The 22,830-nt window shown below is 40.2% G+C and overlaps 1 protein-coding gene across 2 annotated transcripts in view; it reads left to right on the top strand.

The window, feature by feature from the left end:
- NSD2 (nuclear receptor binding SET domain protein 2) overlaps positions 1-22,830 on the top strand; it is a 161,815-nt gene that overhangs the window by 5,378 nt on the left and 133,607 nt on the right. Inside the window, exon 2 of one of the 2 annotated variants that reach the window (XM_024199044.2) lies at positions 18,479-19,107. In XM_024199044.2, the coding sequence (XP_024054812.1) occupies positions 18,508-19,107 (600 nt within the window). In that variant the 5' untranslated portion in view covers positions 18,479-18,507. Of the gene's footprint in view, positions 1-18,478; positions 19,111-22,830 lie in introns of both variants that reach the window. The other variant, XM_024199043.2, reaches the window with a different exon arrangement.

The raw sequence follows: 22,830 nt of genomic DNA, 5'->3' as shown, positions 1-22,830 counted from the left end.
TGGCAAGCTTATGTTAAGTGTTTACATCTCCAGTCAATACTAAAAAACATACACAACAAATCACAAACTTACACTTGAAAACAATAAATGATTGTTAGTTTTATTCAACATTCGAAGTACTGAGATCAAGATTCCATTTTTCTTTTGCAACAATTGATTATATCACAAACAGAAAAATGAGCATTATCCTTTTGTCTTAGTCCTGTCTGTGTTTTATAATGAATCCGCATTCAAGGAATAGAAGATGAGGCAAAGTGAGATCTTTTAAAAAATATTTAAAATCAATTTGAAATATTATGGAAAAACTGATGTGATAGAAGAATAAAGGAATAAAAACAAATCTTAATAATTTTAAGAACCATGGTAAACAAAGCAGTGCATGCTCATAATCTCCTGTCATAGTGTACAGACCCTGAATGATTTACTGCCAGGTTTGTGATAAATAGTGAACAAGCGTTCTTTAAAATGTTATTTTAGTGTGGATTAGTTTGAGGAGCAAAAGTTTGAGATCATGAAACTTGCCACCTTGATGGTATACTATTGAAGCAGGGGATCCGTCCACACTGGCATTCAGAAAAGGCTAAATCAGAGTGTTATCTCTGTAGAAATGAATGCCTAGGTTATAGTCTCATAATGGAGACAAGAGGAAGAACATAAATCCTCAAGAGATCAAAGCCAGTATGGGCCTTGAGGAACGGTACAGAATATAAGGTTAGAATATGGATCACTTCACTTTAAGTTCAAAACTGGTAGCACCACAAACTTTGAATCAAATAATTTAGAAAAATTACTGCTCTAATTGAAGAATTTCCTATGAGAAATATGGATTGCCAAAAGTTGTGTTTTTTGATAGCTTTTATGAGTGAACTGAAAACACAGATTTGTTTATTCAACAGGCAAAATACTACTGAACAAAAAACTGAGCATAATCAGTATCGTATTTGGGTTTTATAAGGGCATAATATAAAATCCCTGTGTAAACTTCTAGATACTTCATTGTCAAAAGTTGTCAGGCATCACATATCTTAATCTTACTGGGGTAGGTTCTTGAAGCAAGTTCTGAAGAAAATGTTCTCAGTACTTGTTCAATGGAAATCAGTTTTACTTTCTAAATTAACCTTTTTGCTGATGATGTAACCCATACTGAAGACAGACTATCTTAATAATGTTTGGCAAATCTGTAAATAAATTAGGAACAAGAGAGACATACAAAGTGTAGATCCACTACTTAGTGGTGAAGGAGAGCTGCTAATGGACAGCACCAAGAGGGATGAGATGTTCAGTGCCTGTTCTGCTTCATTCTCTGCTAAAAAGGTTAATTGTGTTAAGTATCTGGTCACAATTAATGTTAACAACAAAGGGGAAGGAACACAAGCCAGAATAGGGGAAGAAGGGGCTAAAGAATATTTTGATAAATTAGATGTATTCAAGTCAGCAGGGCCTGACAAAATTCACTCTTGGGTACTTACAGAACTAGCTGAAGCAATCTCAGAACCATTAGTAATTATCTTTGAGAACTTATGGAGGACGGGAGAGGTCCTGAAGGACTGGAGAAGGGCAAACATAGTACCTACTATTTATTTAGGAAGTTTTGACCAGTTTACAAAACCGTGCCGTATAAATACAACTCTACCCCGATATAACACGAATTCAGATATAACGCTGTAAAGCTGCGTTGCAGGGGGGCGGGGCTGCGCACTCCGGCGGATCAAAGCAAGTTCGATATAACGCGGTAAGATTTTTTTGGCTCCTGAGGACAGCGTTATATCGGGGTAGAGGTGTACCAGAAACAAAACAATCATTACAACAGTTAGCTTTTATTTGAAGAGACATTATAAAGGAATATAGTCAGTGCTTTCTATTTACCAGAGTGTTACCATATTACAAAGTGAGCATCGTTACAACACCGATGTTGTTCCTGGTGGCTTTATTAAATTGAGTGAAATCTCTATTCACACATTTAACAGACCAGGCATGTCTGTAAAATGTTAATATTTAAAAACATAATTGGACAGAGATGCTGGGTTTTTTGCAAGTGAATGTACTTTGCCTGAGTATTGAATAAAAGGTAACCATGTATTTATCTGTCCTCTGCCTATTTTGCTAAGTACATAACTAGTGTGTTAACTTTTCCATTACAACTTCCTGTATTTTTTTTTTAACCATTCCTTTATGGTTGGGCTATTTTCTTTTCCCAGTGAGAGGCTCTCAGTAGTCGAACAATTCATAGTATCTATCTTGAAAAACAGGAACAAAGAGGACCCAGGGATTTATAGACCAGTCAGCCTAAGTTGGGTTCCTGAAAAGGTACTGGAAGAAATGATCAAACAATTAATTTGTAAGTTCCTAGAGGATAATAGGCTGAAAAGTAATAGCCAGCATGGATTTGCCAAGAACAAATCATGCTAAATCAACCTAATTTCCTTTGCTGATAGGGTTACAGGCCTAGTGGATGTGGGGAATGGAGAGGGGAGAAGCAGTAGATGTGATGGATCATGATTTTGGTTAGGCTTTTGACACAGTCCCTCATGACATTCTCATAAGCAAACTAGGGAAATGTGGACTGTAGATGAAATTACTATAAAGTGGCTGTACAACTGCTTGAAAAACCATACTCAGAATAGTTATCAATAGTTTGCTGTCAACTGGAGGCCATATCTAGTGGGGTGCTACAGGGGTCTGTTCTGTCTGGTACAACTGTATTTAGTATTTTCATTAATGACTTGGGGTATGGAATGAAGAGTCCACTTATAAAATTGTGGATGACACCAAGCTGGGAGGGGTTGCTTGCACTTTGCACTTGCACATTCAAAATGACCTTGATAAATTGAAGAATTGATCTGAAATCAACAAGATGAAATTCAGTATAGAAAAGTGCAAAGTATTACACTTGAGAAGAAAAAAGATCAAATGCACAACTACAAAATGGGGACTATCTGGCTAGGCAGCAGTATTTCAGAAAGAGATGTGGGGCTTATAGTGAATCACATATTGAACATGAGCTAACAACGTGATGCAGTTGTGAAAAAAGGTATTGTCATTTTGGGGTGACAGGCATGTCATGTAAGACATGGAAGGTAACTGTTCTGCTCTTCTTGGCACTGGTGAGCTCTCAGCTGGAGTTCTGTCCCATTCTGGCCACCACACTTGAAGAAAGATATGTTAAGGGGTATTACAAAGAGATAGTGATCAATTGTTCTCCATATCCATTTGAATGTAGGACACAAGAAGTTATTGGCTTAATCTGCAACAAGGGAGATTTAAGCTAGATATTAGGAAATCTTTCTAACTATAAGGGTAGTTAAGTAGTGGAACAGGTTACCCAGGTAGGTGGTGGAATCTCCATCACTGGAGGTTTTTAAGAATAGGTTGAACAAACACCTGTCAGGGTGGTCTCAGTGTACTTGGTCCTGGACTATTACACACCACTTTTCTTATTGGTTGGTAATGGGAAGTAAGTATGTTTGTGAATTTGAGATACTTGTGTAAAAACCTACTCTGTTCCTGTTAATAAGTATTAGAGAGCCCCAATCAACAGCCTGATTGAAGTTAAGCAATAGTAAAAGAATAAGGGGGATAATCAATGAAATTATAAGAGCAGATTTAAAATGGATAAAAGGAAATGCATACACAATGTGTATTTGCCATTGGAACTCCCTGGTACAGGATGTTACTGATGGAAAAAGCTTAGATTCCAAGAACTAAGCAAATAAAAATTTCATCAGCAGTTGCATAACAAGACTTATTCTTAGCATAAACTCTTATGAGGAATACATTACCATATACCTGCTGGTATAATATGGAGAGTTGGCTGATGGTATTATGGGAGCTTTCACTTTTCTCTTACTCTTTTTTATGGGTATGTCATCAGAGATGGGATTCCTTAATAGATTGACTTTTCAGATCTATTTCTAGTATGGTAGTTGCCACTACCTTGATTTTCCCTGCAATGAGTCTTTCAGAATGGGTTGGTCAGATCAATGGAGGTCATCTTGATAGCCACCCACAGTTAAGTGGCTGTTCAGGATTGTTATCTGTGCCTGTCTCACCAAAACACTAGCTATGCTGGTAAAACCCTCTAGTATGGGTCACAGCTGTAGCAATATAACTGTGCTTATCCCAGTGTAGTTTCTGCCAGATACTAGTAGAAGCACAATTATACTGATATAGCTGTGCCCGCACTAGAGTGTTTTACCGGTATTACTATATTGGCAAAACCCTCCTTGTGTAGAAAAGCCTTTAAACAGCAGTACTGCCTTTGGTATCTTTTTGCAGTTTTCACAGTGGCTTATGCTAGGGTGCTTCTGGCAGCATCTGAGGTTTGATTGAGTGGTTGAACAATTCCTATGCAATGAAGTTTAGGGGGTGGCGTTCTAAGGGGTAGGGAGTACCGTATATTCGTTTATAAGCCAAATTTTTTAGTAAAAAAGGGCAGCACCAGAGAAGGGGGTTGGCTTATGAACGGGTATAGAGAGGGAGAGGTGGGACACAGCCCCTCCCCCCAACAGAGGGAGCAAGGAGAGGCAGCACAGCCAGCAGAGCCAGAAGGGAAGAGGCGGGGCCAGAGTCTCTCCGCTTCTGGCCACGCTGCTCTCCCCCCCCCCCCCCCCCCCCCCCCAGCCTCCGAAGCAGCTGCAGCCGTACCACTCAGCCCCGCCCCCCAGAGCAGGCTGTGGCCGCCCCTGGTCCAGGCTGCTGGAACATGCTGCAGCTGCGCCACCTGGTCTGGCCTGCTGGAGCAGGCTGCGGCTGCGCTGCCCAGCCTGCTGGAGCAGCTCCTGCTAGGCCAGAGACATCCTCCCCTGGCCCTCCCCAGATAAGGTGGGATGGGATGGGGAGAATGTGGGGGTCCTGGGCTAGGGGTGGGTTCATGTGGGGGGTGGTCACAGGGGTTACTTCCCGACTCCCAGCTTCTCCCCTCCCCCCCCAAATTTCCCCACCAGTTGCTGTCCCAGCCCATCAGGGTAAGCAGCTGGCGCACCGGGACATTTTGTTTACTTAGGTTTACGTCCATGCCTGCGGACGCTCGAGGTAAACAAACCATCTTGGCCCACCAGCGGCTTATCATGATGGCGTGGGAGCCAAAGTTTGCTGACCCCTGAATTATAGGGTTGGCTTATGAACGGGTTATAAAAATTTTCCATTTTTACTTATCCATCTTGGGGGGAGGGGGGGGGTTCGCTTATAAACGAACCAGCTTATGATCGAGTATATAAGGTAAATTTCCTTGGCCTCTATTCATCAGCTTACTGAAGGCATTGCAGTAGAATGTGTATTCTATTCACATGAATATATATTATAGATGTCATTTTTTGTTCATAGTGACTGGCCCTTTGCTTAGGGGAGAACATCATCTCGGGGATATCTTAGGACTGTTAGCCCATTTCTGCAGATAATGGTGTCTACAGACTCACTATATACTCAAGATACAATGTATACACAGTTTTGTGTTCCTTTGCAATTTATGCTCATATCTTATTTTGGGTCCTTCTCCTGCTCCCCAGCCTTTTGCATTTTAGAAATTCCCATGGTAATCTCACAAAAGCTTCACATCAATCTGTCTGCTCCCCTCCTCTTCCCTCCCCAAATACACAGGCAAGTGATAGCAGGAGCAAGGAAGAAACTGGCAAATTTAGTCTGTTTCATTTTGATGTAGAAATATGCAGGAGCAGCAGAAGCAATGTCCTGATTCTGATGGAGGGGAGAGAATTGGGATGGTGAAAAGGAAAAGAGGCTAGAAGGAGAAAGGGGCGGGGTGTAAGGGGTGGGAAGAGGTAGGAGAGAGACGTGGATTAGGAGAAGGAGCTGCACCAATAGGATAATTAATTTGAGATTAAACTTGTATGTCATCCAAGGACTGGTAGAGGTTTAGGAATACAACAGACACAACACTCAGAGCCCTTGTGGGAGAGTCACCTCATTGAATTCACTAGTGAATCCTAGACAACTGGAAGAGTATCATTAGTGGGCTATATTATCCAACCCTCCTTTGCTAGAGGAAGGGCCGCTATCATGTGATGCTATTGTGACTGCCCAGGAAATAAGGGAAGCTTCAAATACAGTCTTGAAAAATGTAGCAGACAGGTATTTTGGGAGGTGATGGTGGGGGGAGAGAGAGGAGACAACCTCATATTAGGGTATAGCACCTGATAACCACTAAGAAATCCAGTGTAGTTGCTCCCTTGTAGCTTTGGGTGGACAGGAATTAGGGAAGAAAATGGCATGCTGGTGTTGCCACCAGAGTGCGATGCTTGGATCCTGCTGTAGATGCCCACATCTTCAGTGTATGTCTTGTTTGGTGAGTGTGTGGTCAATTTGAAGTTCCTTTGCTGGGCTGGAAAAGAGTAGTTATCCTCACTCTCTCCTTGCTCCATGGGTGTGATTGGGAGGCTCAGCTATTTCCCTATGGGTATTTAGAGTGGAGATGGGGCTCCTCTTTCCTTAGATTGTTTTGTGGTCCTCTCCCTGGATTGTGCTCATACCACTGTTGCTGTCCAAAGTCTTTCCTTCCTCTCCAATCTGGAGAATCTGATCAGTTTCAGTCAAATTTCCTGTTGTTTTGAGCAGTAGGAATGACACTTAGAAGACTTTCTTAAGCAAAGTGAGAAAGGACTCCTTTTCCTCATGATTTTGCAGACATTATATTTAATCTTTCCTATCATACACACTTCCAGTTCCACCCCCAGCAGTGGTTCAATTGTTGCAATTGGTCAGGAAAATGTTTGGCAAAGTGACATTGATCAGATTTGTGTAATTGTCTTTGCTGCCCCAGAAAAGCAATATTAGTACTTGCTGAAGAAACCCCGCTTGCCATCAGTGCTTATTGATTCTGGGAGTTCATGTGGGGAAATTAATTTTCCAGTTTCTCCTTGCTTTTCATTGTGGGAATAGGTCATGAGTCTCCTGAGTTAGGAGGAAATCTGAGCACTCTTCCCCTTCTCTCTCTAGAAGTATCTTCTTTTTATAGCTTCCTTACTTAGGCATAGCTGTTGTTAGGCTACTGAGACATGTAGCCTAACAGGCCACAGCTGTCAGTTCCTTCTCTCCAAACTAGGCAGCTCTGGCAATTACTGTACTTAAAAGGCTGTTTTTCTTCAGTTACATAGAGAAGGGATTCAGCCCCTTTTTTGTTCAGGCAGGCATAAGCCACATGTAAACATTATTTCTCTTAAATGAAAACATGCTTTCATATTAGGATTTTAAATTCTGCTCCTCCTTTAAAAACAAAAAATTGGGGCCAGACCTATATTGCTAGAACTACTTTCAATATTGCTTAGAACATCTTAGCACTTTTGATGAATAGCTACTGTATATGTGCATATATTGGCCATTCAAATCTTCTTTTAAAAAAGTACTAAGATTTAATCTTTCTATGTAAATGCAACTTATAAAGAGAGTTTGGTAAACTTCAGTGTCTTATGCATTCATAAGTTTCAGTTATTCCAGTTTTTATTAGTTTTTTTTAATATAACCAGGCATTACATCTCAGATACATTAGTGTTGTATGATTCTGGTTAAGGATGTACTTTAAAATTCTTGCATTTAGGTGCCTATAACTTTCTTAGAGTTAACCCTTTGGACTAAAGTTTCCCATGTTTGTTCTCAGACAAATGGCACATTTCTTTTTTTGGTAATTTGTTTTGACTGTCTTATTTATCAGTGTGTGTCATGCTCTTAAAGTTTTTAATGCATTGATTTGCACTTAGATAACTCAGATTATATTTAAAACCTCAATCTTGCATATATTTAGTATTCAATGGGTCAGATGCTTTTGTTGTGATAGAATAAATTTGGGTTCGAAAGAAATTGGCCCAGTCTGGTATTTTTCTTGTGCAAAGTAATTTCTATTGAAGTTAGCAGTAATTTTGCCTTCCTAACAATTGGGGAATGAGGTCCTATGTTAAAAATGTCCTGAGCTGCACACTAGTGCTGTACTGCAAGACACAAACGAAAATCTAAATGTTTCTTTGGCATCATGATTTTATATACAAGAGAATCTGAATGAACAAGTGTCCAGGATATTCAAATGTATTATTTTTTAGAAGAAGGTCTTATCCCATCCCTAATCCTTTTATTTATAAGTGAATCATGTATGAATTCATTTAATTCTGATCTGACAACAAGCACAAATTTTGGATGATCTCAAGATGGACGAAAGAGGAAGAGAGAGAAATCTCTTAGGATTACAAAACTAGCTTCATCATATGTTTTCCCTCTCAAAAGACTTCCTACAGAAAATCTTCCATCTGTTGGCTTTTTTCAACATCAGGTGAAAGCCTGATTTGTAGATGTTAAAGGTGGTGTTTGTGGATAAATGTTTTTAAAAGTTTATATGCATCGATATGTTAGAGGGCAGGCAATTTTTGTGCTGTTCATCTTAGATGTTTTCCTGAAGCTATAGAGGAAGTTCAAGTTAAGTTTTCTTCTGATAACTTTCTTCCATTTCCTTGGCTTGGCAGAAAAACAATCCCACTTGGCTAGCTCATAATTTCTATGACACAGAAAAAGCATCTCTGAGATTGCTGCCAAGGTGGTAGAAAGAAATAATAAATAATACCATATAAATGCTCTTAACAATCTGGACAGTAAAACATAGGAATGTGTTTTTGACATGCAGAATAAACACATTTGGCACCTGACTTGCTGTCATATAATAGATGCTCAGCTAGTTAATAAAACTATTAAAATGTACACAAAATAATTTATTCCATGTATGTAGAAGCATTCCATTAATTATAAACCGTAAATACAAAGCCCTTGCAAGAACATGCATTTGTCCCATTAAAATATCCAGAGACCTGCTTCTCTGTCCAAATCCCCCTTAAAACAAACAAAAACACAAAAAAATCCCACTTCATTCAAAGAAAATGGTGTGTTCAGATACCATAAATGGGTTCCTGTGAAACTAAGTATCCATTGTTTTCATACAGCAAACTACTAGGCCCCAGACTTTCCCGTCTTTCCTCCTTGCTGATGTAGATGGCGCTTGGTGGGTCATTGGTCAATATCATATTAAGGCATTAACTTGAGCTCATTAGCTATTACTGATTTTTGTTTTAAGCTCTCTAGTCTTCCTCTTTTACTCCATGCAGAGCGCTCCAAGTTAGAGGTTGGACTTGTAGCTGCGCTTGTACAACATGGTTTTCCAAGAGGAGCAGAGTGATGGTAACCCTAACCACTGTATCATAATATATTCCTGTAACATTGCTCAATCAGGTATCTTTCTGACCATCTCATTTCATTCAGTATTGTTACACTCTCATTCATAACCTCTAAGATCACAGCATTCCTGATGTATCTGCTACTGTTGACCCTCTCCTGTCCCTCCTTTTCTTCCTCCAAAATGGATTCTGTGGTCACCTTCCTCAACTCTTCTCAATTAATTGCTCTTCTCTCCCATTGTTCCACTTAACTCCATCCCTGGCTAACACCTTAGATCTTGCTTCCTTGCTTCATCTATTCCTTAGCTGCTGAAAACCTCTGAATGGAAACCGAACACTAAATAGATGATTATGCAATGAATAAAGGCTTTCTTTAATTTTCTGCCATTTTTCTAACTAGTCTTTCCCTCCCCTCCTTTGAGTCCAGTGATCACACCCTTTGCCTCCTGTATTCTACCTTTTGACTTCCTCCTTCTTACCTTTTATTCATATGTGCTAACTTTCTCAAGGCTTGTCTGCTTGGTGGGATAATGCACACTGCAAGGAAGGGAGGGGAGATTTCTAAAATGCACTAATGTGTTGTGCATTAATTGATCTGCATAGATCCTGTTGGTGTACACTAAAAGCTCCCTAGTGCATTTTAGCGTGGTGACAGCATTATGTTACACACTTGGGAACTTCTAGTGTGGATCAATTAATGTGCAACATGTTAGTGTGCTTTAAAACAGCAGTTCTCAACCGGGGTTCTGCGGCCAAGAGCCTGAGCCCTGGTGCCTCCTGCTGCAGGGCTGAAACCCTGAACCCCAGCACGCTCCCCCCCTCCTACCCCCCCCCCCCCACAGTACCAGAGCAGGGCAGTCCTGGGGGCAGCTCCACACCACCCCCTTCCTCCTCTCCCCGCCTCCTAGACCCCACCCCTGGCTAGGTGGGAGATGGGAAGCCGGAGTTGGGCAGTGTCACAGAGCAGGCAGCCATGGCATTCCCCCATCTGCTGCTGGTGCCCAGAATTGTGGCTGCTCCTCAGGTCATGCAGATGGTAAGAAATGCCCAGGCAGGGGAGCCCGCTCTGTGGCCAGTAGAGCCCTTGAGGAGCAGTGACCACAGGGGAGCCCTCCTGGCACACAGCCCCTAGCTACCCCTTCCCTGTACCCTGAGCAGTTTTCAAACTTTTTGAGCTGAACCCCCACCACACACAACCCAGACAGGCTGGGTGGCCTGCTGAGGTGAATCGGGGTGGAGGCGGTGCTTCCTTCCTTGACCTTGCTTTGTGGAGCTGGCCCAAGCGCCGCCGGCTCCTGCCCCCCCAAAATAGAAGTCAAACTATGCCTATGTCCGAGGGCCTGGCCCAGAGCTCCGAGTTGTCCCTCCTCCCCCGCTGGGCCGTGGAGTTTTTATAGCATGTTGAGGAGGGGCTCAGAAAGAAAAAGGTTGAACCCCTGCTTTAGAAATCACGCCCCTGTAATGTGTGTTACCCTACTGTGTAGGTATACCTTTAATGATTTAATCAAAAAGATAGATATCTGTTCACTTTCCTTCCCTGCCCCCCAGCTGACACCCCTAGGAATGGTGACTGTCTTATGGGTAGTCACAGTCTCCATTTCCAATCCTGCTATCTTCCCCCTTGACCTTATCTACTTCCAGGTAATTGCCTCCCTTCTACCTGCCCTTAATTTCTCTGTCACTTCAAACCTCTTCATGGCCTCTGGCTCCTTTAACTTCACAAATGTGCTCTGATTTCCCATATCCTAAAAACCCCCAACAACCTGTCCTTGAACCCTATGTGTGTCTCAAACTACTCTACTGTCTGTGCTGTCTCCTTTCCATTTGCCTTTGAACTGGTTACAGTGACTTCCTTTTGTCTAATTCACTCCTTGATCCAATATACACTTTTTATATAAATAATTAAATATTGAGAGAGACTGACTCTGTATTACTCTGGTTAGGGCACTCATGAGATGTGGTTGGCCCACATTGAAGTTCTTGTATTGTGTCTTCTGTGTCCCAGGTGGATGCACGAATCACTAGGATGGGTGCATGCTGTCTAGGGTTTGAGCAGAAATTCCATCGTGGACCTAAAATGCTGTCCTGATGAGTTTTGTTGAAACTACTGCTTTACTGCTAAAAGCTTTGGTTTCAGAGAATTTGGATTTTCTAATGAAAAATTGTTTCAAAGAAAATTCCCAAATAGCTGTACTTTTCAACCCTTTCTTCCAGTTCTTGCAATATTTAAATTTAAGTGATGTGATGTTCAGAGATCTACAGTTTTCCCTCTGCTGATGTGCATAGGCTTACTAGAAAGACCGCATAGTTTACAGGGGAGTCGCATCTTACGCGGGGGTTAGGTTCTAAAGTCAGCGCATAAGGCAAAAATTGCGTCTAGTCAAAATTACCCTTGAAAATCCCTTAAATCGCCCATAAAGTACAGTATAGTGTACATGGTTTTGTGTATACAACCCTGTACAGTAATATGTATAATGTATACAGTAATATGCAGCATATAATAAAGAGTACATATGCAAAATATAATTTTACAGTATTTTTAATTACTTGAGAGAGAAGAATGAAAGAATAAAAAAGGAAAACAGTAAATCTAACCACTCACCATTCATCCTGGATATTCTTGCTAGTCTACGACGACGATGATAATGGTGATGCGACGATGATGATGATGATTAGTACAGCTCCCGTATGATGAACAATGAGACAATGAAGATGGGTGCTGTACACATTCTGATGATTAGTCTTCCTCTTCCCCTGACAACACTATTGTGGGGTTGTCAGGGCTTGACGTCGTTCCAGGAGATGGAGGTGACGGAGAGCAAGTTGTAGACGAAGTGGTTGGCTCTGGTTCAGCTCAAGAAGTTGATTGAGTAGGCTCATCTGTTGCTGGTTGGTTGTTCTTGAAAAACATGGTGATCGGCAATTGTCGCTGTTGTCTCTTGAGTTGCTCAAACATTTCTTGATACGGTCTCAAATAGTCCGCAATACTACGTGTGATTTTGAGGCTTCGTTCCATAGAGGGATCGTATTCAGAAATTAAATCATTCAAGTGTTTCACTGCTTGGAACACTTCAGCAAATTTATGAAGATTCCAACTTGCTGGCTCTTCCTTTTCGTCGTCATCATCTTCATCTTCTGTAGATGATTTTATCAGTTCCTCTAACTCTTTATTAGTCAATGTTTCTCTATGGCCCTCAATTAATTCTTCAATTTCTTTCTCAAGGATGTTGACGAAGCCATCACTACCCACTTGCCTGGCCACCTGAACAATGCATTTCACTTCTTTGTCAATGGTCGGGAAACCCTTAAAATCATTCACACATTCTTTCCATAGGTTTCGCCAACGTGCATTGACTGTTTCAGGCTTGATTGCATCCATTGCCTGTTTAATATAAGTGATGCAATCGGCAATGTTGAAGGACTTCCAACACTCCATCACATTAAGATTGGGATCAGCATCCATAGCGCTATGTATCCGTGAGAATGTAAGCCTCGTGTACGTGGCCTTGAAACAGCGAATCACGCCTTGGTCGAGAGGATGGAGGTGGTATTTGGGGGGGGGGGGAGAAAGACTACTTCAATGTCGTTATGTGCAAACAGGAGTGCCTCAGGGTGGCCAGGAGCATTGTCTACGATCAATAACACTTTAAAGTCAAGTCCTTTGTCTTCGAGGTACCACTTGACCTCCGGAATGAAACACTTGTGGAACCAATCCAGAAATAATGCTGCCGTCACCCAAGCCTTTTTATTTGATTGCCAAAACACAGGCAGGAGATTTTTGTTCTCGGGGATTTGCAGCCCTGTAGAGCAAGCCCGGCTTTATTAAATGCCCAGCCGCATTGCCACAAAACAACACAGTCACAGTCTTTAGCTCCTTTGAAGCCAGGGGCTTGTCTTTCTGATTTCGAAGTGTAAGTACGGTTGGCATTTTTTTTCCAGAAGAGCCCAGTCTCGTCAGCATTAAAAACTTGTTCCGGAAGATAGCCCTTTTCTTCTATGATTTTCTTTAATTGTTCGGGGTAGGCTTTTGCTGCCTCTTCATTGGCAGATGCAGCTTCACCAGTAGTCTGCACGTTTTTGAGGTTGAAGCGGTTCCTAAAACTGTCAAGCCAACCTTGGCTGGCTTTGAATTCCTTCTCATCAGAAGGCTGTCTCTCTTCGGCGGGAGGTTTGAACAGCGCGTAGAGGCTAAGAGCCATTTCTCACAACATGTTGCTATCGATAAGCACACATTTAAGGTTCATGTCTTCCAGCCATACGTTTAATGCCTTTTCAGTTTTCACTAAAGTCTTATCACGCACCTGGCTCGTCACCTTAGCAGTTATTGGAGCACTTTGCCATGGCTTGACGAATTTCTCTCTCTCGACTCTTGATGGCACGGATGCTAAATTCGTTGCGGCCATATTTACGCGCCACGTTGGAGACCGACATACCATCTCTCAATAAGTCCAACACAGCCAGTTTTTCCTCCAGCGTTGGAACAGATTGCTGTTTCTTCAGTTGAGCACCAGATGAAGTAGTTGGCTTGCGTTTAGGGGCCATGTACGAAAAATACGTATCTTTAAACACTAGAATCACACTCAGCACATCCAGATGCTCACACTATGAGAGGCATGCGGGAACCGAGACCGACTGAGGGAACAGCAGATTCACGTCTCCCATCTTACACTTACTCTGGGACATACGCTCATTGAGAGGAATGGTGGACGGAATCGCCCGCACTACTGTATTTAAATTGTTTTTTCTTTCTTTTTCTTTTTTGCCGAGCGTATATAGTTGAATTCGCATAAGTTAAATGCGCATATGATGAAACTCCACTGTAATTTGATTATTGAGATAATTAATTTCTAGCTGTCTGGTTTTATAGGTTAAATTTCTTTTGTCAGATGACTTTCTAGTTTAGAAAAATAAGTGAGAATGAGAATCCATTTTTGTTAAAAGAAAAATGTTAATGAATTACTAGTGAGAACAAACACAACAAGGTTGTAAAATACAAACCTCTTAATCCAATAGGCTACATAGTTGTTGATCAGATGTTCAATTAGCCACTAGAGGGAGCTCTTAGCCTCATGAAGGTCTCTGTATATGGCAGGTTTTCAGAGACTTTTTTGTATGCTAAGGCAGTTTAGATATTTAAAATAAACTACTGGCTTTTGTGCTATATAATTACACTAAGAATTTGGGTGGGAAGTACAAGATTAGTCATACATATATCATTTATAGTAAAAATAAGTGCTCAAAAAGAAATGTTGTGCTCATTGCAATAACTTTAAATTTCATAGTTTATTCTGTGATGGTTGTGTCTCCTTACATAATTTGGCTGGAATCACTATTTTTTTGTAGGAACAATTCATGCTAAAAATTCCATTGAATTTGAGTATGAAAGACTGGAATTTACTAACATGTGCATTAGGTTTTCAGTTTCATTTTTCTGTCAAAAATGGAATCACCGTTTTTAGAGGAGAGTTTCTGAGGTGGTTTGGTTTTGTGCATTTTCACAAATTTCCTGTACAGTTACCAACTCTTTAAATTTGCCTTGCAAATACTGCTTCTAGCAGTATTAATCAGTCTAATCATTTATCAGGTACTATACTTAATTTGTTTGTTCACAGTAGTGCTTTCCAAATTGTCAGTTTCAAACATCTTCCAATTATACACAGTGCTTCTGTAAAGGAGCACTCTAGAGATACGGATTGATGTGTAACTTTAGGGCTTACCTACACATATAGCGGTGCAGCTGCAGCGCTTCTGGTGAAGACGCTGTATGCCAATGGGAGAGAAGCTCTCCCGCCGACATATGGCTGTCCACGTGACATAAGTTATGCCAACATAAGCTGTAGTGTAGATATAGTCTTCAGACTCTGTACAACTCCAAGTGACAACGAGAGAGGTTATGGAGTATGAAATGTGGTGAAAACACAGCATTTCCCCTGACCTTAGTTGAATTTAACTTCCTGGTTAATATAATTATTTTTAAATCTTCACACATGGAGTTTGCTTTTTTTAACCTTAACAATTCTGTCGCCATCCAAATCTGTGCTGATTCTCACATCTCTCCTTCATCTTACTCCTGACACTTCTTCCTGGGTGTCCCACTACCACCTTATTTACAATCAGATCACGTCTTGGATCACGTAGTCCATCTAGTTCTTTGACTCTAGTAGTAGAATGATGACTGTTCAGGTAGGCATAATCGCAATAGATTATCTGTTCATTGGATTTATTCAAGAATACTATAGCTTTTTGAAAAAGAAGTTGTTTAGACACAAGAAATGGCATTCCTTTGTTTAGCCTAAATCAGGGGTTCTCACAACAAAATTTTTAGTGGCCTCAAGAGTGTGGCCACCAACTCTTGCTGGTGGCCACTCTGAAAATTTTTCCTAAAATAATTAATTTTAGGAAAAACAAATAAATATGCACATACACATGTCCAAATCATTGTAATTTACTTATGTAGGATTTTTTTTTTTTTTTGGCAGACTCAATAATAAAAATAATGTGCAATGGTCTCTATTCTTTACTGGACCTAAACAGAATAGAAACACAAATAAGGTGCTTTGCACAGTCTTGTATTTTTTGTTGTTTCTTTTGCTTCTTTGGTCGCTTACTAGCTGGTAAGTCTGCTGCTATGAAACCTGATACTTATATGTTAATCACTTTTCACAGCCTCCAAGCTAGCTACTAAATCTGCTGTGAAAAGTGATATTAACAAACATACAAATATCACTTTCACAGCAGATTTACTCAGCCCGGGCAAGCCCAGGGACAATTTAAGCCCTGGATGGGAAGATGCTCCTCCAGCTTTTGTGTCTTGGGGGGAGGCCCTTGAGGGAGGGGCCACTGCTTTGTCCCCTGCCCCCAATCACCACCCAGGAGGCTGTGGCCGCAAGAAAAGCCTCTGGTGGCCACATGCGGCCACGATGGCTGCATTTGAGAAGCACTGGCCTAAATTATCTGTGCAAAAGGCCTCCAGACGTTTACTGTCTTTGTTTTTGCTAACTCTGTAATAACACTGATGGAATCAGAGACATCTAAAACTAATAAAACAGTAAAAGTGTGACTTCAGCTACACATGTAAACTGGCGAAACATCCCATAAAGACAAGGTTTAGAGAAACAGTTTCTTGATACCTTAAATTATTGTTTCAGGGAACAGCTAGCTCTGGAGCACACAAGAGGAAAGGCTGCTCTCAGTGTAATCTTAAGTAACATATTGGAGTTCAAGAAGTAACGGGCTAAACCACTAAGTAATAGAAACCTCAGTATAACTCAGCTCAACATCTTTGAGGAAGAAATCCCACCAAAATCTAGCGCTGTGGCACAGAATGTCACAAAGGGAGGTATCCGCTGTCCTGCATAAGTCAATCATTAATTGATAGGGGTTTGGACAAAAGTACTCTATGGTAGACAGCTATTCAGTGGTTGCCCATTATGGGTTTTCTTACACCTTCATTGGAAGTATCTGATACTAAGCTAGATGGATATGATGTGAATCTGATCTGATCCGATACAGCAGTTCCTATTTGATTTATGTCAAAGCATAACTTGGTTACCTTGTGAATAGATGTTCTAATTCCATTCATCCTGAATTCATAGCTGTGTTGTGCTTTACCAGTATTAATTATATACGAATCTATAATTAGAATACTGATCTGGGTCCTGCTAATGTTAAACTATGGTGTATGCATATAGAGTAGAGGTTCCCAAACTGTGGGGTGGCCAAGGCCAGCCCCCGGGGGGCAGGAAGGAAGTGCCACCCAGCCCTGCTCCACTCCCAGCTCTGCTCCGACCCTGCCCCCAGCCTCAAGCCCCAGCTCTGCACCCAGTCCCAGCCTTGGCCCCTGGCCGCGGCTCCGTTCGCAGCCCCACTCCCAGCCCCAGCTCTGACCTCAACTGCGGCCCCAGCCTCGGCTCTCTCACCCCTCCCCCCTCGGGAGCTGTGGCCTGGCTCGAGGCGGGGGAGAAGGGGTGTGACGCTGAAAAGTTTGGGGACCACTGATATAGAGGTTTATGCTACAATAAAAGTGTCTATTTCCTACTGTTCTTCTCCAGAAAGAGAGAGAAAAGTAAAGCCGGTGCAGATGGACTGCTTTTCCTGATGCTTTCTGTTTGAAAATGTAGGGTTTTTAACACTAAAATGTGCTGGGTTTTCTTTTTTAAATTAATTTTTAAAACATGTCTAGATCTGATTATGCAGCTATAACTGCATTCATGTATAAACTTCTTCAAATCTCCTTTGTTTTGGGGAATGGATGTTACAAAATGGTGTAAAATCATAATAAAAAACTTCATTTTAACTCTAGGTTGCTGGTTTAAATTTTGCAGTTTGGTCATTGGCCTGAGGGAAGTGATCTTATTGGCATCCATCCAGTTCCTAGTGGACAAATATCCACATAATAAAACCACCACCATAAGTGGAATTAATTACTGACCGTCTTAGCAGAGAAACCAAGGATAAAGCATAAGGACTAATCTACACTTTTTCCCTAGAGTGGGGTGCTTTGATGGCCAGGTTGGCCACCATTTGCAATGTAGTGTGAAGTTTGTCTTGCCACTTCCCATAGTGTATCTCAGGGGTTCTCAAACTGGGGGTCGTGAGGTTATTATGTGGGGGGTCGCAAGCTGTCAGCCTCCAACCCAAACCCTGCTTTGCCTCCAACATTTATAATGGTGTTAAATATATAAAAAAGTGTTTTTAATTCCGGGGGGGAGGGGTCGCACTCATAGGCTTGCTATGTGAAAGGGGTCACCAGTACAAAAGTTTGAGAATCACTGGTGTATCTATTATGTGAATACACAGGAAACTTGAGTCTATGGGACTTCTTAATCTGGCACACTTTACTAGAATTAAACAGGTTTTTTTTTTTTAACATAGTTTTGTTGCTAATACCATGTTATGTTTAAATTTTTATCTTTACACACTATAATGTTTTTGAAGTAGATGGAACGGTTTGTGTAAATTATGTGGGAAGGATTTGGGCTGTAGATTATTAAAATTAATACTCTAAAATCACTTTGTTTTCCTATTTGGAGTTTGCTAGAGCATGTTTAGTGAAATTAGTATGATTTATTGTCAATTACTACTTGTTAGAATTTTTGGTACTTATGCACTGGCAATAAGTAACACACACTGCAATGCTTAGGTTGCATATTCTGTAGAAAGAAATCTACATCTTTAAAAAAGAATTATTTAAAAATATTTTTGAGATTAAAACCTTACAGAAGCAGCTTTAATCAGGCACTAAAAATGACAATTTTTAGCATATTCTTCTATAATTCTGCATTTAAAAAAATCTTTTTTTTTTTTTTTTGTTACAGCAGTGTAAGACTGGAAAGATCTGGGCTGAATGGACTTTAGCATCAAAAGAAGTTCTCCTCTGTTAACTCGAAAAATTGCTAACCACATCAAAATGAAGCAGGTACCAGAGATCCTTGGAAATGCCAATGGGAAAACACAGAATTGTGAAGTGAATCGTGAGTGTTCTGTCTACTTAGGCAAAGCACAACTTTCTGCCACTCTACAGGAGGGTGTCATGCAAAAATATAATGGCCATGATGCCCTTCCATTTATTCCAGCCGATAAATTGAAAGATCTAACTTCTCGTGTGTTTAATGGCGAGTCCGGGGCACAAGATGCCAAGCTGCACTTTGATCCCCAGGAGATAAAAGGAGTTGGAACACCACCCAACACTACTCCTATCAAGAATGGCTCTCCAGAGATTAAGCTGAAAATCACTAAAACCTACATGAATGGAAAGCCTCTTTTTGAATCTTCCATTTGTGGAGACAGTGGAGCAGCTGTGTCCCAGTCAGAGGAAAATGAACAAAAACCAGCAAACAAGGAGAGGAGAAATAGAAAAAGAAGCATAAAATATGACTCCTTACTTGAGCAGGGTCTTGTTGAAGCAGCATTAGTATCAAAGACTTCAAGCCCCTCTGAAAAGAAGGTAGTAAGTCTTTTTTTTTTTTTTTTTTTAATCTTTTTGCCACTAGCCTTGTTTGTTAATCAGATTATTGCCGCTTGACCCATGAACGTACCAGGTGTTTTTATTTCCAGTATTGTGAATATGCACCTTCCCTCAAACAAGTTAGTCTTGTCGATGTTCTTAAATCCAGAGCCATTTAGATCTTTGGACCATCACACTGTGCCCAGTTCCTAATACCCTGAATGTTTTCTGGCCATTACTCTTCTATTTTCCCTGGCTTCAAATGAAGTTGAATTACTTAAAAAGACAAATGGCTAGAGTTGCTTCATTGTCTGCTCTTGAGTTAATTGCATAAACATAAGTTTTGCCTATTAAACTTCAGCGCATAACCTCTATGATTATGTTGTGGCTACCTTTTTCAGATAACTTTTTAATTTCTGATTTTAAGTTAGCTATATTTAACACAATTAAATAGGTATGGAGTCATGTTACATGTACTCATCAAAGGTCTCCATGTTTTTGCTGAACTTAATTTATTATTTCTATTTTTTAAATGTGAACAGTAGTGCTTGTTTAAATACAGTTCATTTTGTTCTATTTTAAAGTGTCAAGTGAGGAAATAGCTTCATTTTTTTGTTATTTCCCATTATGAGAAGAGAACCTGTTCTCATCACTCTCATAAAAGGAAAGTATCCCTGCAATACAGGTTCCATATATGTACGTATGTTTATAAGCGTTCAATTGCAAATTTAGAATAGTTTGTATAGAGAAATCAAGACTAACATTTATTAGCAGTATGGCCAAAAGAAAGATGCTACTCTTATAAAAAGTTCCTTTTAATTAAAGTTATAAAATTAAATGATTATATATAAACACTTAATACATGATGGATTTATTTTCTATCAAGGCCATTTATTTTCTATCAAGGTCCTTTTTGCTGTCATCCTGGTCTTAAATCTGACATTACAAGAACTTTTTATATTTTGTTTCCTCAAAATTATTAAATTAATACCATGAAAAGATTTACAAGTAATTTTTTTTTTAAGTTCGTATCAATTGGACCATTTTCATAAGTATCAGGAATGTTACTCATGTTCATCTAAGAAATTTTTGATCGAATATACAGGATGAATAATAAACATTAGCACTAAAACATTTCTAAGAATTTTTGCTGACCAAAAAGCATAAAATAGCTTATTGTGCTATACAAGTAAGTATATAAATGTAGCTAAATCTACTAAGTTAAGACTTGAGACTTAAAACTTTAAATTAAAATGTTAAGTTTCTCCAAAATACTATGTTAAAATGATCTCATTAGAAAGTTATTTCCAGCTACAGAAAATGCATAAAATGATAAAATAAGACTGCAACCGGTATCTAACAATTAAGCACAAAGTGAGCACTGAACGCAGTCTTACTTCAGTGGAAGTTAATATTTGACTTCTTGGCACAGTGATCTCCATGGTTGTTTGGGACAGTGGCTCATGAGCCACTGATGGCTTTGATGTTATAGAAGTAGATTTGTGGCCCACTTGAACATATTCAGCAAGCATCTCAGTCTGAGAGAACTAAAAAATCTGACATTTCTTTCTAGTTGTAGCAGACCAACTGATCGCTTTTCTATAAACCATCTTCACACAACAGCTTTGTGTCTATCAGCCACTGGATCATGTCCCCTGCAAATTTGATTCTGAAGTGATCCATTGATCATATTTGTGGATGACATCAAAATTTGAGGTAGCAAAGCCAGGAGAGCAGAACCAAATTGTAAAGTGACCTGGAGAGATTAGAGAGCCTCAGGCAATAAGGAACAGAATACTTCAGCTGGCTGGAATTTGCAGAAAGGAGTGGCCCCTCATACAGTTGGGCCCAGAGTCCCTTTTTTTTACTTGTCTTCACTTAACAATGCTTCCCGTATTTAGTAAGCTGCCAATTAAATGTGCTGTTTAGTGTTCTTACAGATAATTTAATAAAGATGTTTTTTAGGGTACTGAAGAGATGAGTTTTCTTTAACATCAGCTTGCTTCCTTCTCACCTCTCAATCCTTCTCACCTCTCAATCCAGTGTTACTGTTTTTATAGCATGATTCCTTTTAAAACATACTATTTATGGTCCATAGTTCTGTTGTCCTACTGTAGGTTTTCTGTTCTTGAAATATTTGATTCATTATTCTATTAGGAACTGAAATTGGATTTTTTTTGAGTAGTTAAGTCAATCACTTGCTTTACAGTTTTTTTAACAATGGTATATTTCCTTTTTTCCAATCTGGTTCCACCAGATCCCTGCATTAAAAAAGACAATGGTTCAATAAGTTAGCTAGCTAACATCCTTAATATCTTATGTTGAATATCTAGACCAGGGGTTCTCAAACTTTTTTTCATAATGTGTCCAAATTCCATTGACATTTGTGATTCCCATAATCTGTCCTATTTGCAGCCCTATAACGTTCTCGTACCAACCACAGCAGTTGTCGTTGAAAAGTAACACTAGAAAAGGATTGCATTTGTAGTTGACTTTAAGGTAATATAGCAGATTCAAACAAGGGGAGCCAGCCCCATGTGACCAAATGTTTTTTGTGGACCACCAGGAATTGCTCCACAGGCCACTGTTGGTCTGGAGACCACAGATGGGGAATAATTCATGTGGACCTCACAATGAGTATATATTCAAATTTTCCATGTATTCCCCTACCTGCTTATAATCAGCTATAAAAAGAGCTGTATTGGACTTCTACAATTACTTAATGTCTGTACAGCACTTTACATTTTCCAAGTGCTAGATAAGTGCCTGCTGCTTGTTGTATAGAAGGTTTTGGAGGAAATAAATTGAACTGCTAAGAAATTACCCTGTCTGGTGTTGCCCAGATAAAGGGGACTTCAAAAGCAGTACTTCCCAACGATTATTTATTAACTACTGTTCAGAAGGTAGCATCATAAAAGCAACTGGGCCAGATCTCATCACCATTGAGGTAATACCATTGAGATAATACCATTGACTTCAATGGAGCTATGCCAGTTTACATCAGCTGAGGATTTGGCCCAGAGTGTTTAACATAAAGTGATGTATCATGCATATGCAAAGTCCAAATGATTGCGCTGTGTAATTTGTGGAGAGGCTTCTGATCTCTTCACTGATCCTGTGGCCTACCCCTTGTTATAGTCCATCTTTACTGCTGCAGAGTGTTTAAGACTCTAGGCTTCCCTAATAACTTTCTACTAAATAATTTGCTTTCCTCAAGGCCCTCAAGCCTTTCTTGGTGGTTCCCAAGAAAAGCAACCTCTTGAAATAACGCTTCAGTGCCCTTTTAAACACCGTGGCTATGGAACATCTTATGATTTTGAGGATTCAGGCACAAAGTAGATATGGTTATTTCCTGACTTAGGTGGAACTGAAACAACACCTTAGGTAAGAAGTTAACAGTTGGTTCTTCTTCCAGTAGTGTCCCTATGGGTGCTCTACTGTAGGTGTGTCTGCGTCCCTATGCTGCTGATCAGAGAACTTTGGTAGCAGGGTCCATTCAGCCCACGCATGAGCTCTGCCCTGGCTCTGCCATGAGGCTAACCAGTGTGCCCAGGTGAACCCTCCTCAGTTCCTTCTCAACTGCCCCTGGCTGGAGACAGAGCTTTAGCTGTCTGTTCGCGGATTGTGAACTTTTTTAGAATTGCTAATTTTTAGCTTCCTTCTGAATCCTCTTTTCTTTCTTTACTTCATTTACATTTTTATTTGGCTGTTGCTTAAAAAAAG

The sequence above is a fragment of the Terrapene carolina genome, unplaced genomic scaffold, assembly GCF_002925995.2.
Source record: "Terrapene carolina triunguis isolate 2854851 unplaced genomic scaffold, T_m_triunguis-2.0 Scaffold66, whole genome shotgun sequence".
In the NCBI taxonomy this organism is placed as follows: Eukaryota; Metazoa; Chordata; order Testudines; family Emydidae; genus Terrapene; species Terrapene triunguis.
Note: the sequence above shows the minus strand (reverse complement) of the source record. Positions and strands in the feature narration are given on the sequence as shown.